General features: G+C 40.8%; 1 protein-coding gene across 8 annotated transcripts in view; it reads left to right on the top strand.

The window, feature by feature from the left end:
* ENPP2 (ectonucleotide pyrophosphatase/phosphodiesterase 2) overlaps positions 1–15,267 on the top strand; it is a 129,513-nt gene that overhangs the window by 69,431 nt on the left and 44,815 nt on the right. For 4 of the 8 annotated variants that reach the window (XM_043880409.1, XM_043880407.1, XM_043880410.1 and 1 more), the window contains exons 9-12: positions 4,355–4,410; positions 9,423–9,488; positions 10,459–10,531; positions 15,046–15,201. In XM_043880409.1, coding sequence (XP_043736344.1) covers positions 4,355–4,410; positions 9,423–9,488; positions 10,459–10,531; positions 15,046–15,201 — 351 coding nt within the window. The remainder of the gene's footprint in view (positions 1–4,354; positions 4,411–9,422; positions 9,489–10,458; positions 10,532–15,045; positions 15,202–15,267) is intronic. The other 4 variants (XM_043880413.1, XM_043880411.1, XM_043880414.1 and 1 more) reach the window with 1 other exon arrangement.

Here is a 15,267-nt window from a genome sequence, read left to right as displayed (position 1 = left end):
CTTTTATAGCTCAGGAGGCTCCTTTTCATGTATCTTCCTTTGGAGCAATGTTTTACTGCACTTTTTTTCCTCTGTAATTACTAGATTTAACTTCAGGGTTCTGAAATATAATATATATGTATAACTTGCAAAGGAACTTTTATAGCTGCTCATGATCTGATTTAACTTCAGAAACTTTATGCATTCAGTCTCATACTGTTTGCCAGATCTTTGACAGACCAGTTTCATTACTGCTAGGATTCTTTCCTTTGAGATTTAAAAAACTTTTTTTCTAAATTTCAAGTATTCTCTCTTATTTGTTCACTTTTTGCACTTTTCTGGTCAGGATCCCAATTTTCTTTTAGAAAATATGGCCAACATGACTTTTACCAGGAGCAGGGAGAAATCACTTCTCTTGAAAGAAATGAAGAAAGAAAGAAAAAATTTTACCTTTAATTTGTCTTCGTAGTTCACATTGTCATTGTTTTTTTTTTTTAACAATTGGTTAATTTTTTTTCTCTAATTACCGAGATGTTGTCACTGCAAAAATTTTAAGTATAGAAAAGTATACAGAACCAACAATCCTGATTTTGCCACCAGGATAATTTTAACACACATCTGTCATCCCTCCCAGTTCCCATTCCTTATACCATTGTGAAGACTCCTTTGGTGATATTTCCCCCGAGGGTTAGGAAGCTAAAAGTTACTCATAGGGCTTTCTGTTGCTCAGATAATGCCAACCTCAGCATGTATCCCATAAGATAGCTTCTGAAAGTGTAGGGTCATCTCTTGACAAAGCTGTATTTAAAAAAAAAATTCCATTAAAAAACCCCAGATTTATCTTACACTTCATGTCTACCAAATATTGCTTAATACAACTTCCTTGGAAATAAGGCACCAGATTTTTTAGGAAGTTGCTTGACTATGATGCATTAAGCTTATGTCTCTGAAATGAAAATAAGTATGCAAAAAGATCACTTATTATAAGAAAAAAAGACTTCCCAGATAGTGCTCGTGGTAAAGAATCCGCCTGCCAATGTAGGAAACACAGGAGACTTGGGTTCCATCCCTGGGCCAGGAAGATCCCTTGGAGCAAGGCACAGCAACCCACTCCAGTGTTCCTGCCTGGAGAATCCCATGGACAGAGGAGCCTGGCGGCTGTAGTCCATGGGGTCACAAAGAGTCGGACACAACTGAGCGCAATGTCAGAATCTGAGGTGGTTTTGAGGCGCCTGCAGGATGTCCAGCACTCAGTTTGAGTTCATCTCCTTGCTCGTGGAGGCGCTGGCACGAGGATGAATGATGAATGAGTGAATGAGGACCCACTTGAGTCCTCACTGGCCTGGGGATAAGCTGGAGTTGACCTGTAGAGTGGAAGATGCGTGTGTGCATGCTAAGTCGCTTCAGTTGTGTCCGACGGGTACTTCGGACCAACCCCCTGGGTGGTGCTCAGCGCGGTCTGAGGTCCTGACCTCTCTGGTCCATCCCTGCGGGACGAGGACGGCCCTTCTTTCTTGCTGACGACGCCTGCCGGCAGCTTGGGCCTCCAGAAGTCTAAGAGCGTGTCTGCCCCTACCTGCCCCTCGCTCGCCAGCTGCGGCTGCTCTGCTGTGGGAGCTGGGGGTCTGCGGTGCTCCCCCAGGGCCTGGGAGTCCTCGCGTGATTCTCCTCGGCCAGGCGTTCCTGGCCTCCCTGAAACTGTGGCCAAACTTCTGCATGTCCCACACCTCCAAATTGCCCCTTTCCCCCCAAAACAAAAGTTTCAACTGGAGTAAATAAAACACTGTCAAAATGTGGAGACGTTGAAACCAGAAAGGAGGGGGATCGCAATTCCTGGACCGTTTTTATTTGGGGTCCTGTGAAAAACCAAGCCACACTTCCTTTTCCTGTTTGCCTTCTCAAGCGAAGGGGTTTCTTCTCCCAGACTTCTGTCCAGCGGGACACAGGCCGTTCTAAGTTGTTTTCAGTGACCTGAAATAACTCGATTATATTCATATCCATTCTTGTGTAATAATTAAGATGAAAATTGATCCAGGGTTTACCAAATGTTTGTAAGGACTTTACACATGTTAATTCATTACAGCTTAGAATAGTCCTATGTGCTAGGTAGTATTATCTACATTTTAAAGAAATGTAGAGGCCTTAGCTTCCTGGATGATCACATGGCTGGTAAGTGACAGAGGCAAGGCATAAAATCCAAGTAACTGGTCCCCACGGTCAGGGTCTTAACTGCCATAACTTCTGCCCCCACAGCATGAGCTAGGAAGCGTATGTACATACACATACGTAGATATTCATCGTGCACACGTGTGTGCTGAGCCACTTAGTCGTGTCCGACTCTTTGCAACCCTGTGGACTGTAACCTGCCAGGCTCCTCTGTCCATGGGATTCTCCAGCCAAGAACACTGGAGTGGGCTGCCATACCCTCCTCTCCAGGGGATCTTCCTGATGCAGAGATCGAACCCATGTCTCTGTGTCCCCTGCATCGGCGGGCGGGTTCTTTACCACTGTGCCACCTGGGAAGCCCGGGTACTAGGTATGTGTATACATATTCATATGTATTTATATATATACTCTATCTATCTATCTACATATTGTATGTATTATATATACACTCTATCTACATATTTGTATGTATTATGTATACACTCTATCTATCTACATATTGTACGTGTTATATATACACTCTATCTACATATTGTACGTATTATATATACACTCTATCTATCTACATATTGTACATATTATATATACACTCTACATGTTGTACGTATTATATATACACTCTATCTACATATTTGTATGTATTATATATACGCTCTATCTATCTACATATTGTATGTATTATATATACACTCTATCTACATATTCGTATGTATTATATATACACTCTATCTATCTACATGTTGTACGTATTATATATACATTCTATCTACATATTTGTATGTATTATATATACACTCTATCTATCTACATATTGTACATATTATATATACACTCTATCTACATATTGTACGTATTATATATACACTCTATCTACATATTTGTATGTATTATATATACACTCTATCTATCTACATGTTGTATGTATTATATATACACTCTATCTACATATTCGTATGTATTATATATACACTCTATCTACATGTTGTATGTATTATATATACATTCTATCTACATATTTGTATGTATTATATATACACTCTATCTATCTACATATTGTACGTATTATATATACACTCTATCTACATGTTGTACGTATTATATATACACTCTATCTACATATTTGTATGTGTTATATATACACTCTATCTATCTACATATTGTACGTATTATATATACACTCTGTCTATCTACATATTGTATGTATTATATATACACTCAATCTACATATTCATATGTATTATATATACACTCTATCTACATATTTGTATGTATTATATATACACTCTATCTATCTACATATTGTACGTATTATATATACACTCTATCTACATATTTGTATGCATTATATATACACTCTATCTATCTACATATTGTACCTATTATATATATGCTCTATCTACATATTTGTATGTATTATATATACTCTATCTATCTACATATTTGTATGTGTTATATACACTCTATCTATGTACCTACATATTTTTGGCCACACCATGGAGTATGTGGAATCTTAGTTCCCAGACCAGGGATCAAACCCACGCCCCCTGCTGTGGAATTGCAGAATCTTTACCACCGGACCACCAGGGAAGTCCCTGAAAAGAATATTTTAGAAGACTTAATGACATGCTTGGGTCACCTAACTTACCCTAGGAACTCACTCCTAAAATTCCATTTACCAAAAGGCTAAGTAAAAGGTGCAAGCAGAAATCCAGGATAAAAAATAATCTTCCTCCCCAGCCCCGTTTCATTCACCTCTTTGAGTATAAAATAAGGCAAAGCTGGGTTCTGCGATCTGGGCATCTGTGTGCCAAACTGGGGTTCTCTCTAGGCTTTCAACAGTCAAGGAAACATACGGTCACTTGAGGTCCTTTGATGAGCAGAATTCTGTCGTAAAAGTGAAATGTTCAAAACGATGATCAAAAGGGACAGGTACAGAAGAGACTCTTGAGATGAAATAAGGGTTGCTTTTTTTAAAGCCACTATAATCACAGCAGAGCTTGAAAGCTTTTGCAGAGAATGTATTGAATAACATTTATGGAAAGAATAATTCTGACTTCCAGATGTGAAAAAAAAAAGTTGCAAATATTGGGAGATTTATGGTAGGGTATGGGTAAAGTTTAAGATGTCTGAGCTAATATATTTTAAAACCTTTTTCTTCTTTGACCAAAAGTCAAAACATGTTCTAAGCCTCTTATATTTTCCTCATTAGCTATGGATTACAGCCACGAAGCAAGGGGTGAACGCTGGGACATTCTTCTGGCCTGTGTAAGTTACCTCTATTTTGTCACTGTTTGTAAAATTACAGTTATGATTTAGTTTAAGACACATTCATTCAATTTTATTTCATTTAAATGTAAATGTTAGTACTTTCTGACTCAAGATAACCCTCCAGGTATTTTGGGGGGGATCCTGTCTCTCTTTTTCCGTCTCGATTCTCTTTCCCTCCCCCGTCTCTCTCTCCCCCCACCTTTCCTTAATGGGATGGAAGGGAGATTTTTCTCTTCTATGTCTAGTCATCCTTTAGAGTCTTCTGTTCCTGTTTGTAGATTTTTGGTAACTTGGCACCTAGGGAATGTATATTTCTCAAACTATTTATCGCTGTGATTTATCATTTTCTATAAATGTATTACAACATTCTATATTTATTTTGGTTCACAGCTTTAAAATTCAAATGTGTTGTTGAACAGCTGATGTAGTAGTCCAGAGACTGGAAACTTCAGACAGGAGACCAAGAGGAAGTCTCTGTTTCCCCCTCATTTTCCTACTGAGCTCCAGGGTTTCCTTAATAAGAGAAAAGAAACTGCTTCTCTTCCCCACAGAGGTGATGGGGCGGATTAGTAGTTAATGTTCATGAAACAGTCTTAAGATGAAACTTACCTAATAAAAGTGTCAACATGTTGATTATGTTTGAGGTTCCTTAGTAAGAGAAAGATCTGTTTCAACTTTCATGGGAATTTTGTTCCCACTGAGACGTTCTTTCCATCTTGTTTTTTTTTTTTTTTAAACCACCTAAAGCTGTTTCCGTATTTGCCTCTTATGCCGTAACAAAAATCTGACTATTCTGTAATAGTAGAGTGCTGAGAGCAATCACAGGTTCAGATTAATCCAGAATGGTACCATCTATATTCTCAAAATTCAGGAAGAAAGGTAGCTTTTTCAGATTTGAAGTGCTAAATTGAAATTGCGTTTGGTGATTTGAAGCTAAGACAGACAGTGTCCCTTAAGAGTCTCCCGCTCCCCTTTTTAAAAAGAGATCTTCTTGGCTGAGAAAATGTGCATGTTAGAAGTGACATGTTGATTTACCAGCTTAATCTTATGCATAACATTTTTTAACCCTTGGCTGTCATTGATGCGTTTAGAAGTGATTTCTTCTTCTCCACAACATACTTGGCTGGCAGAATGGAGAGGCACCAACAGTATAATTAATACTTAGTCCTCACCCTTACCCCCCAAAACTGCTGCAGAGCTTCATTGAAAAGGCTTAGTGTTCTGGTTCTGAATGGTGACTTTCTCCACCCATTTCAGACCTTACAAGAAGGTAGCTTTTGTGTGCGCCAAAGACGTCTGTAGTTTTGCTTTGCTTCTCAGACTATTCTTCCTTTATCTCTGTATCCTGGAAGTGACTTGGATTCATTTTCTTTCTTTCTTTAAAAAAAAAAAAAAAGTCTTTAGAACTTAAAAAAAAAGGTCACACTTCCAGGTATTTACTGGAATATATGTCAAGAAAATCTACACATCATCCATACTGAAAATTTTCAAATTTAAGCAGATTCAAACCATAGACTTGGACTTTGAAAGTCATCTTTTTAACCTGGTTCCATTCTGCAACCTAGAATTAGCCTTGCTTTTCAAATGATAGTATTTCGTTTCAGAATCATGCTCAGCTGTGTCTCCATTACGTTCTTTACTGTCGACTCATACTCAGAGCACTAGTCCCTTAATGTATGGGTGTCGGATTGATTCCAGTCCCAGCTCTGCTGCTCAGTAGGTTGCTGACCTTGGACAAATGTTTTAACCGCTTGACAAATCAACGTCTTCATCTTTAAATGGGAATGATAGTGTCTTCGCCCTAGGGAGTCATGAAGATAGAATGAATTAACTTGCTTAAAGTCCTTAGTAGGGTACTTAGTACATAGAGAATAGCCAACAAATGGTACTTGTTTTCTTATTCACATTATCTCTTTCAACAATGACCAGACAACAGCTATCTATGTATGACCTAAGGTAATTTGTTCCCCTTTAACACTGAATACCTCATCTAGTTCATTTTCCTTTTTTTTTTTTTTCCTATTTCCTTTTCTTCTTGTAACATGTCTAATGTGCTTGGTCGCATGAGAAACCCTGTATCAACTGGTAATGGTGAAGACAACTGCATGAATCCCTTTCTGTTTGGAGTACACTCTTCCTTTGTCAGATCTGTTTGTACTGTGTCTGCATCAGATTTTAAACATTCATGGCTAGGGGCTGTGTCTTTTCTAGTCTCTGAGGCTTTTTCATAAAGGCAGTCTTAGATCTACAGGGAAACTCGGAGACCACTCTGTGTGACTCCTCACGTTTGTGATCAGAACGCCAAGGCTTAGACAGGTAAAGTGCTGTGGCTAAGGTTGTGGTTTCAGTGGATACTCAGGCCCCCACATGCTCATCTCACGCTCTCACCACACGCATGCCCTCGCCCAGAAAATGATGACCACCTGCTTCTCTCTCCAAGCAGAGAATGGCAACTCTTCCGTATTGGGTCTTTTTGGTAGGAGTGTCTTGTATCTTTATTTATATTCACACAAATGCCTTGAATGTAATATGCTTTTAACAGATATTTCATGAGTGAGCGTATCATTTCTGTGGGCCCGTGAATCCATAGCCCCTCTGATGGCTCAGATGGGAGGAATCTGCCTGCAGTGCAGGAGGCCTGGGTTCAATCCCTGGGTCGGGAAGATCCCCTGGAGAAGGGAAATGGCAGCCCACTCCAGTGTTCTTGCCTGGAGAGTCCATGGACAGAGGAGCCTGGCGGGCTGCAGTCCACGGGGTCGCACAGAGTCGGACACGACTGAGTGACACACACACGAATCCAGTCCGTAACGATAGAAGCCCACATTTTTCAAGGTGCCAGACACGCCTCTGAGTGCTTTAATCCTTACAACCACCTTGTAAGACAGCTCATTTTATAGAGCAACAGCAGGTTAAGTAGCTTGCCAAAGTCACATCACCAATGTAAACCTCAGAGCTCATGTTTCTTCCCCTACTTGTCAAGTACCCCGTCTAAAGAAGGCATTTAAAGGGTGAGCAGTCTGAGCTTGAAACAAATTCTGTTAATCTTTATTTTTCTATTAGCATCAAGTGAGTCCTTCAGAATCCATCTTTGTGACTTAACACCAATTACGTAAAATAAAGCAGCTTGTAGGTAGGTAGTGAAGTAAGGCACAATGAAAAAACCACGATACTCGCTTTTCTTTTAAGTTAGGAAAGAATTCAAAATATGTAATTATTTTGTTCAGATACAGGGGATTTCTAAGGCTGAGGAATTAAATACCTCAAGCGATTAACCTGGCTTGGCTTTGCCTACTTCTAATTCAATTATAGGATATAATAAACAAGATCACGTTTATTCAGTAGCATTGGAATTTGTATAAATGAGAACTTGTTTTATGGTAAACATGATTTTGTTGGGCTGGTAGGATAGTTCTAGACAGAGAAGTGGTCAGAGAGGGGAATGGCAGACCCAGCATCTCTCAGGGAAGGGTGGTGTTGATAGGGGCGGGAGGGGGCAGACTCTGGGGGAGGTTGCTGAGTGGAGCTGCCAACGCTAGCGGTCTACCGTGACTCGGAAGGTCTGTCTTTCCCCCGGCTAGCCCATGCTCGTGTCTACCAAAACTGAGAGCTGAAATGGCTCACCCAGTATCCCATGATACATTTTTAATAGCTACTTTTTTAGAGTAGTTTTAAGTTCACAGTAAAACTGAACAGTGGGAGCAAAGATTTCCCATATATTGGCTTGGCCCAAAAGTTCATTCGGGTTTTTCCATAACATCTTAGGGGAAAACCTGAACAATTTTTTTGTCCAACCCAATACCTCCATCCGCATCCCACACGGGCACAGCCTCCCCCAGCACCAACATCCCCCACCAGAGTGGTACCCTGGTCACAAATGAGGAACCTCCATGGACACATCACTGTCACCCAGAGACCACAGTTTACATTAAGGTTCACTCTTGGCCACAGTCATTTTTACTATCCACAGTTAAATTTGGGCTTCAGTTTAAATTTATTGTAAACATGCTCCAATGTCTGATCTTGGATGAGGGAGCAGAAAAGTATGTTATGCTTCTTTTTAGGAAAGAATAAGCAAAATTCCCCATAAAGACATCACTCAGCTTGTGAGCATCGTAATGTAACTAAGTCAGCCCACGATACAGTGCTATCATGCTAGCCGAGGGCTCCTGAAACGAGTGCCAGACTGAGGGTAATTATATTTCAACAGAGGCATGAGACTTAAACACAAAGTCATTGTGGATGAAGATTATACCCTTTTCGTCAGTCTCATAATTATATGTGCCTATTCTTGATAGATTTTTTATAGAGCTAGAAGAGAATTTCCCGAATACCTTTCCTAACCCCTTATTTTATAGATGAGGAACTTAAAGTTTCAGATTCAACAATGTTTCTTAAGTCATATAGCTATTTTGAGATAGCATGGTGACTAATCTTGATTGTTAATGAAAATAAGAACGTTTTTTAGCGCTCACTGTGTGCTAAGCACTGTGCGTGCCTTTTGCCCATCCTGCCTCGTTCCATCCTTACAGCCGAGCCATGCAGTGTGTGTTACCGTCATCTTTATTTTACTGGTGAGTAAACTGAGGCTGAGAGGTCAGAGAAGCCTGGAGGTCAAGAGAGGTCATGCTAGCTGAAGGCAGACTGGGGATACAAGTCCTGGTCCCTTGGTGGCCACAGCTAATGGCTTTACCCACTAAATAGCAAGGGTTCCGAGTCCGGGGTCCTTTTCGTCTGCAGCCAAGCCTCTGTGAGCAAGGCAGATTCTTCACTTGACTGTGAATCAGAGTTTCCAGTCTTGTCTTCTGCGGCCGAGGCTGAGCAACATGACCTGTTGCAAATAGAAACGGACATTTAAACACTAATTGGAAAAGGGATCTTTTACTTCAGTGAAGTGAAAACAGATGGTGGTAAGTAGAGAGCTGCTGGCCTGGGTGCAGGGGCAGGCGCTCGGCAGGCTGCAGTCGGTAGCGATGCCTCCTGACCTCACGCTTGCTGGTTGCTGCCCACAGGGTGATCCCTCACGAGAGGAGGATACTGACCATCCTGCAGTGGCTGACCCTGCCGGACCACGAAAGGTATCTGCCCCCTCCCCAACTCCCTTCCTTCGTGAGTGCGTTTCTGCCTCGGGGTGGAACTGGGTGAATACCTCGATGGGCTGTGCAGTAGGGGCACAGCCAAGGTCTGCCGCTGTTACTGGTTCTGCAGTTCTGAGCCTTAAAGGCGACCTCCCTAAGAGGGATTTAGGGCACAGTGGATGTAGGTGACTGAGGACAGTTTAATTACGTGAACTACTCCAGCTGTTAATCCTGGTCACCACAGCAGGGCTCGAGGGAGTTCTTGGCTTTGGTAAATAAACCAGCAGCATCCCAAGAACTGGGAAAGCACGAAGACTGACTTTTGGAAAGGTTTTATTTTATCGACGTGTAGTTGATTTACAGTGTATTAGTTTTTACTGCACAGCACAGTGACTCAGGTATGCATTTTATATGTATGTGTATATACACACATTCTTTTTCATATTTGTTTCCATTATGGTTTATCACAGGATGTTGACTGTAGTTCCCCGTGCTGTACATATAAACAGTCCTATATAAGCAGTAAGGATTGCTTATCCATTCAGTAGATAATAGCTTGCATCCGCTAATCCCAAACTCCCAATCCAGAAGACTGATTATTTTCACTTGAATGGAGTTGTTCTTTCAGGCTGCAGATTGCACGGCCCTGTGAACTCTCACTGGGTTCTATTATCTTAGGGATCAAAGACCTGAGTTTGCATTCAGATTTTCCTCTTGAGTTTTTATTCCTGAAGGTAGTAACCAGGTAGTTACCACAGTGGGGGTGGTGTAGAGGGTGGTGGATGTGGAAATAATAGAAAACAACAGAAAAAAAAAAAAACAAGAAAGAGACTTTTTTCATGGTAAGACTAACAGTGGTTGGGTGATTAACTTGATTTGCAAGGATGTTTGTGTAATGTGTAGGGATAAGTGATATTCTTTTGTTGTGTGTGGTTTGGGGGAGATTCTGAACCTTCCAATTTTCCCGTAGGCCTTCAGTCTATGCCTTCTATTCCGAACAGCCTGATTTCTCTGGACACAAGTATGGCCCCTTTGGCCCTGAGGTTAGTAGCTTATCTTCTGCCTGAGAGCCTGTGTCCCTGGGCCGCCTCGTCTACTGACCTGACTTCAGGACTTGCACAGTCTCTTAGCATGTTGGTGTGTGTACGGTAGATACAGAGTCAAAGAACTACAACAGTGAAAACATTTAAAAGAATCTTAAACATACCTGTTTTTCTTACAGGAACTTCATTTCAGATTGATTTGTTATGCAAGCATATCCTAAACTTGGTGTTCATAGGAGGGTGTTCCTATCTTCCAGCTTGGTGTTCATATATTCCAGCCACTTGGTGTTCATAGGTTCCAGTCCTGCAGGCATCAGTCAGAAGATGAAGGACCGGGAAGGGCTGGCCTTTGCCGTCACCGGGATAGGAGTGGAAAAGAATCTAGAGATGCAACCTGCAATGCAAGGCGGTGTGACTGAATTTCAACTCCCTTAGAAAGGCAGTGTGGGTCAGAGAGGCTAGGTCAGCTCAGTGGCCTCTGCAGGTGCAGGTGACCTGGAAAACACTGTAGCACTGGGCGCTGCTGTTTGATGAATCTCGGCATAGGTATATACCTGTGAGAGCATCACCAGGATCAAGACCATGAACATATCCCTCACCCCCTAAAGTGAAACAAATTCTTAATTGCGAGAAAAACACTATGGAATGAATCTGTTTAGCAAAGCAGTGTGACACCCTTATAGCAAACACTCGGGAATCGTAGTAGGTCAGTTTGTAAGGTAGTATGCTGGAGAACTCCAAATTCTGGAGGTGGAAAAGGCATGGTGAGATTTTATTATGTTGTTCTTTTATCAAGTGATGGAAATTTCCCCAGTACTTCAGCATAGATCATTTTAAAATATGCTGGGATTTGCGAATCTAAATCTTTTAATATTTTAAATGTTTTCCACCACTCTTTCTTCCTGGGGTGCTGAGGTCTACATCAACATAATAAAACTTGATTTTGGATGAGAAATTATTTCACAAACTCTTCGATGATGGAAAATACCTCTTGTTCTCAGATAGCCAATGGCAGCACTGTTGGCTATAATTAAGTTTCTCATGTTCAGCATAAGAATGACTAAGGAAATACAGATAAGTATGTCTTGGCTTAAGTATTTTTGATCAAAATGCAGGATGTTTAAACAAAGGCAGTAAATACTGAGAACCATAAATACTTCTGAATGCTTTAGCATCAGTTCAGTGGTGATTTCTCTAAGCTCTGGAAACTAGCGGCTATGTGAAACCATTCTTAGTTTGCCTTAAATCATTGAAGTCATGTAAGTTCTATGTTCTTTTTCCTATTCCTTTGATGTTTAACCACTGCACATGATTATGAAACACAAATGATAAAACGAGACAAACATCTGCATACATGAAACACAGAACTTATTCTTGCCAGAGCAAGCATGGCCGTTTTATCCTTAGGATGATTTTCTTTGAGATTAATCTAAAGTGAACAAAAGGAACCGCATTTTATTAAGATGTTAAAAAAAAACACACACACACACCAAGCCCTAAGCAGTTCCATGTGCCCTATTTAAAGGTTCACTTTTGCTTGGATAATAGTATCCCTAAAAGACTCTGTAACAGAGGCAAACAGAGATGGGTGTAGCCATTCTTTAAAAAGCAAGAGGCTGGTACTTTAGGAGGGCTGCTCCAGTTGCTTGGCTGGTAAGTATACTTGGAAATGTAACTTCTGACTCCCAGACCAGAAAACCATTAAACTCTCCTATAGTACAGGAGATAAGCAAAGTGATCCATTAACAGCCGTGTTCAAACCGCACAGAACATTTTCTTTATGTCAAAAGGTGACTTTTTAACAATACAGAGAAGGTATAACTCTTATAATTTTCATTTCCTTAAAAGTTATAAGGTTTAGCAATGAATGTTCTTTATCCACAAACATCTCTGGATTTCTCATATACATAGTTAAGTTATAATTACTTACTTGAAAGTGTGTGTGTGTTTTGATCGAGAAATGAATTAAAAGTTTTTTTAAGGTACTGAGCAGCGATAAATAAAGCATAATACAGGATGCTTTAATTGGCTGTAATGATGGTTCTAGGTTTAGGATTCTCATAAACATATAAATCTTTTTTTCCTGAGTATTTCTGAATTGAGAGTTAGAAGGATTCTTGCTATGTTCTTTTTAGTATTAATGCTTCTTATAACTGGGATATTCTCATATATCCACGGGGTAAAACATTTATGATGAGATGTTGGAATGTACCTTTTGTTACGATTACCTGAGAACTTGATCACTTTCTTCCCTTAAGAGGAAAGGGGTATTTTCAGATTTCAACTAATTCTCATTTGGTTCTAGAAATCTTATTTTTTTACTGAGAGAAACACAAAACAGTTTATACTTTTCAAACATGAAACCAAAGCCAGAAAAACCTCTTTTTGTGTGTGTGGTAGACAGAATTGGTTTATCTACCTCATAATATATATTTCTCACTTGTCTTTATTGGGCATACAAAGACTATACTGGCTGAAAGATTATTGTTGAAATCAGTAACATGCTGTCTTTTACGTCTGTTGAGAACATGCCTTGCATCTGAAATTCAATCAGACTGATTCAATCTGGCAGCATGTCGTCTGCTCCAGTACAGCCGACGTCTGTGCTTTCTTCGCCTGATATTTGAGTATACTTTTTTCAGGATGATTCGCAAAGGTTATTAAATGAGATGACCACACGTGGGGCGTGTAGCTCCAGGCAGTGGCGTATCACTCCTGGTTTCATAGCGTAATGGTGAATGTTCTGAAAACATGCTTGCTTTTGGTTTTTGGCGTAACCTTTGACCTTCTGTGCTTCTCTCCGTGACTCTTGGTTCGGCTGCTCTTCAGGCCCGGAGGCAGAGCTTTGGCTGGCTAGTTACTACCTTCAGACGGCAAAGTATCCTTCTGAAAAGCAGGGACATTTGCCCCCTCTCCTTCCCATCCTTTTAATAACCTCAGGCTCAATCTTCTAAAGTCAGACTAAAGTATGGCTGGTCAGTGAAAACTTAGCTTCCGTCTACCTCTAACATTCGAAGAAGGAAATACGTGCCTTATAATCCCTGGATGGAAACTCATTTTGACTAAATCCCCCGCTGCTCCTCTAACCCCCTGCAATTGGAAGGGCTCGCCTCTGGAGTCTTTGGAATGTTGAGGTCTCTTGCAAATGGCCGAGTGTCTGATGGGCAGACTTGAGCGCTAGCTGAATGTGTTTGGTGACCATGAAATGGTAAACTCTCTTTTTCCTTTTGCTTCTCATCTCATGGGGAATTGGCTAAACCGGAAGCATTTAAAAACAAGCAAGCAAACCAAACCAGAGTCTGGGGAGGTGCTGTGTCTGTCCATCCTCTGTGGGAGAGAGGATGGGACGGCAGTGTCTTTGCAGTGCTTGCTCTGGACACAGCGACACCGCATGGCAGACGCGTCCCGGAACACACTAACATCACCCCTCCTTTGCCCCTTCTTGCATCTGAATGATTCTCAGAACAGTCCCCCCGAGAGAGATCAGCTAGGTGGACGGCAGGCCTTGCTGCTTTAAGTCACCTTTGCACCATCCGCACATCAGCGGCTTGTTTTTCTCCAGCATTTGGAAGTCCAAAAAGGTTATCTTTCCTCAGTTTACGTATCAGCCTTTACCACCCAAGAGATGTTCAAAACAAGATGCATAGTACAGTCGCTACCTTCCAGACCACTACCAAGAGGGGAATTTCTAACAGAAAGAGGATAAGTAGACTCTTTCTTGATATAAATATACTAAGACGAAGAGATCTTGATGACTTTTTGCATTTTATCTAATTTTATGAGAGAATTTTTTTTTAAATGACAATTTTATTTATGATTATTTCTTGGCTTAGAGTTCCTCTCTACCAGAAACCCAAATTATCAGTGGGAAACTCTCTCCTGATTTGTAGAAATATCGGTATATTCATGACCAAGGAAGCTTGTTTGGTATTTATGTTTCATTTCATCCTTGGTTTAAATTTTTTTTCCTGATCCTTTCCAAGGAAGGTGACAGTTGCATGGATATATTTGGTGGTCTGAATAGATACCTGTCTGAATCTGAATTGAAACTACATCCATGAATCCCTTTGCACCTTAAAATGACTGAGTGATTAGTATTTATTTTTCAGCGAGTACTTTATAAATGGAGAGTTTCTCATAACCAAGGACCAGCCTCTCCATGACGCAGGAGTTGTGGAATACAGAACTCTGTGTCACCTTCAGGTGTATCCACGAGTAGGCTCCTCAGCCAAAAGAGATCACACGACCAGATCCTCTTAAATTATATTTTTGTTCTCAGTGAAGAAGCTGTGACAGCAACATCGAGTTCAGTTTAGGAGGCTTCTCTCTGTAGAGTTCCCCAAATCACCCTTCATACCAATTTTTTTTTTTAATCACTTCAGAAGGAGTCTTAGTTTGCTTTTTGTTTTTTAACTAAGACTTCACTGAGCCTAGATGGCAAAATGTGAGCTTTATTATCTGACCCAGAGGGACAGACGGCTTCTGAGTCCACACATCTCTATCCGCCAGTACAGGAGAGTAGTTATGGTTCACCTTTTACTCCGGCTAAGAGACCTAAGAGGAAGGTTACCCCTAAGAGGAGACAGGAAAGACCAGTTACTCCTCCAAAGAAAAGAAGAAGAAAAGTACATAGGATGGATCATTATGCTGCGGAAGCTCGTCAGGACAAAGTAAGTTTATCTGTTGTTCCAAAGATTTGTGGCGGGCAGCCCTGGAGGTTCCCTTCAGTGCCTTGG

This window comes from Cervus elaphus, chromosome 21, assembly GCF_910594005.1.
Source record: "Cervus elaphus chromosome 21, mCerEla1.1, whole genome shotgun sequence".
Classification (NCBI taxonomy): domain Eukaryota; kingdom Metazoa; phylum Chordata; class Mammalia; order Artiodactyla; family Cervidae; genus Cervus; species Cervus elaphus.
This window is presented reverse-complemented; position numbering and strand designations above follow the sequence as displayed.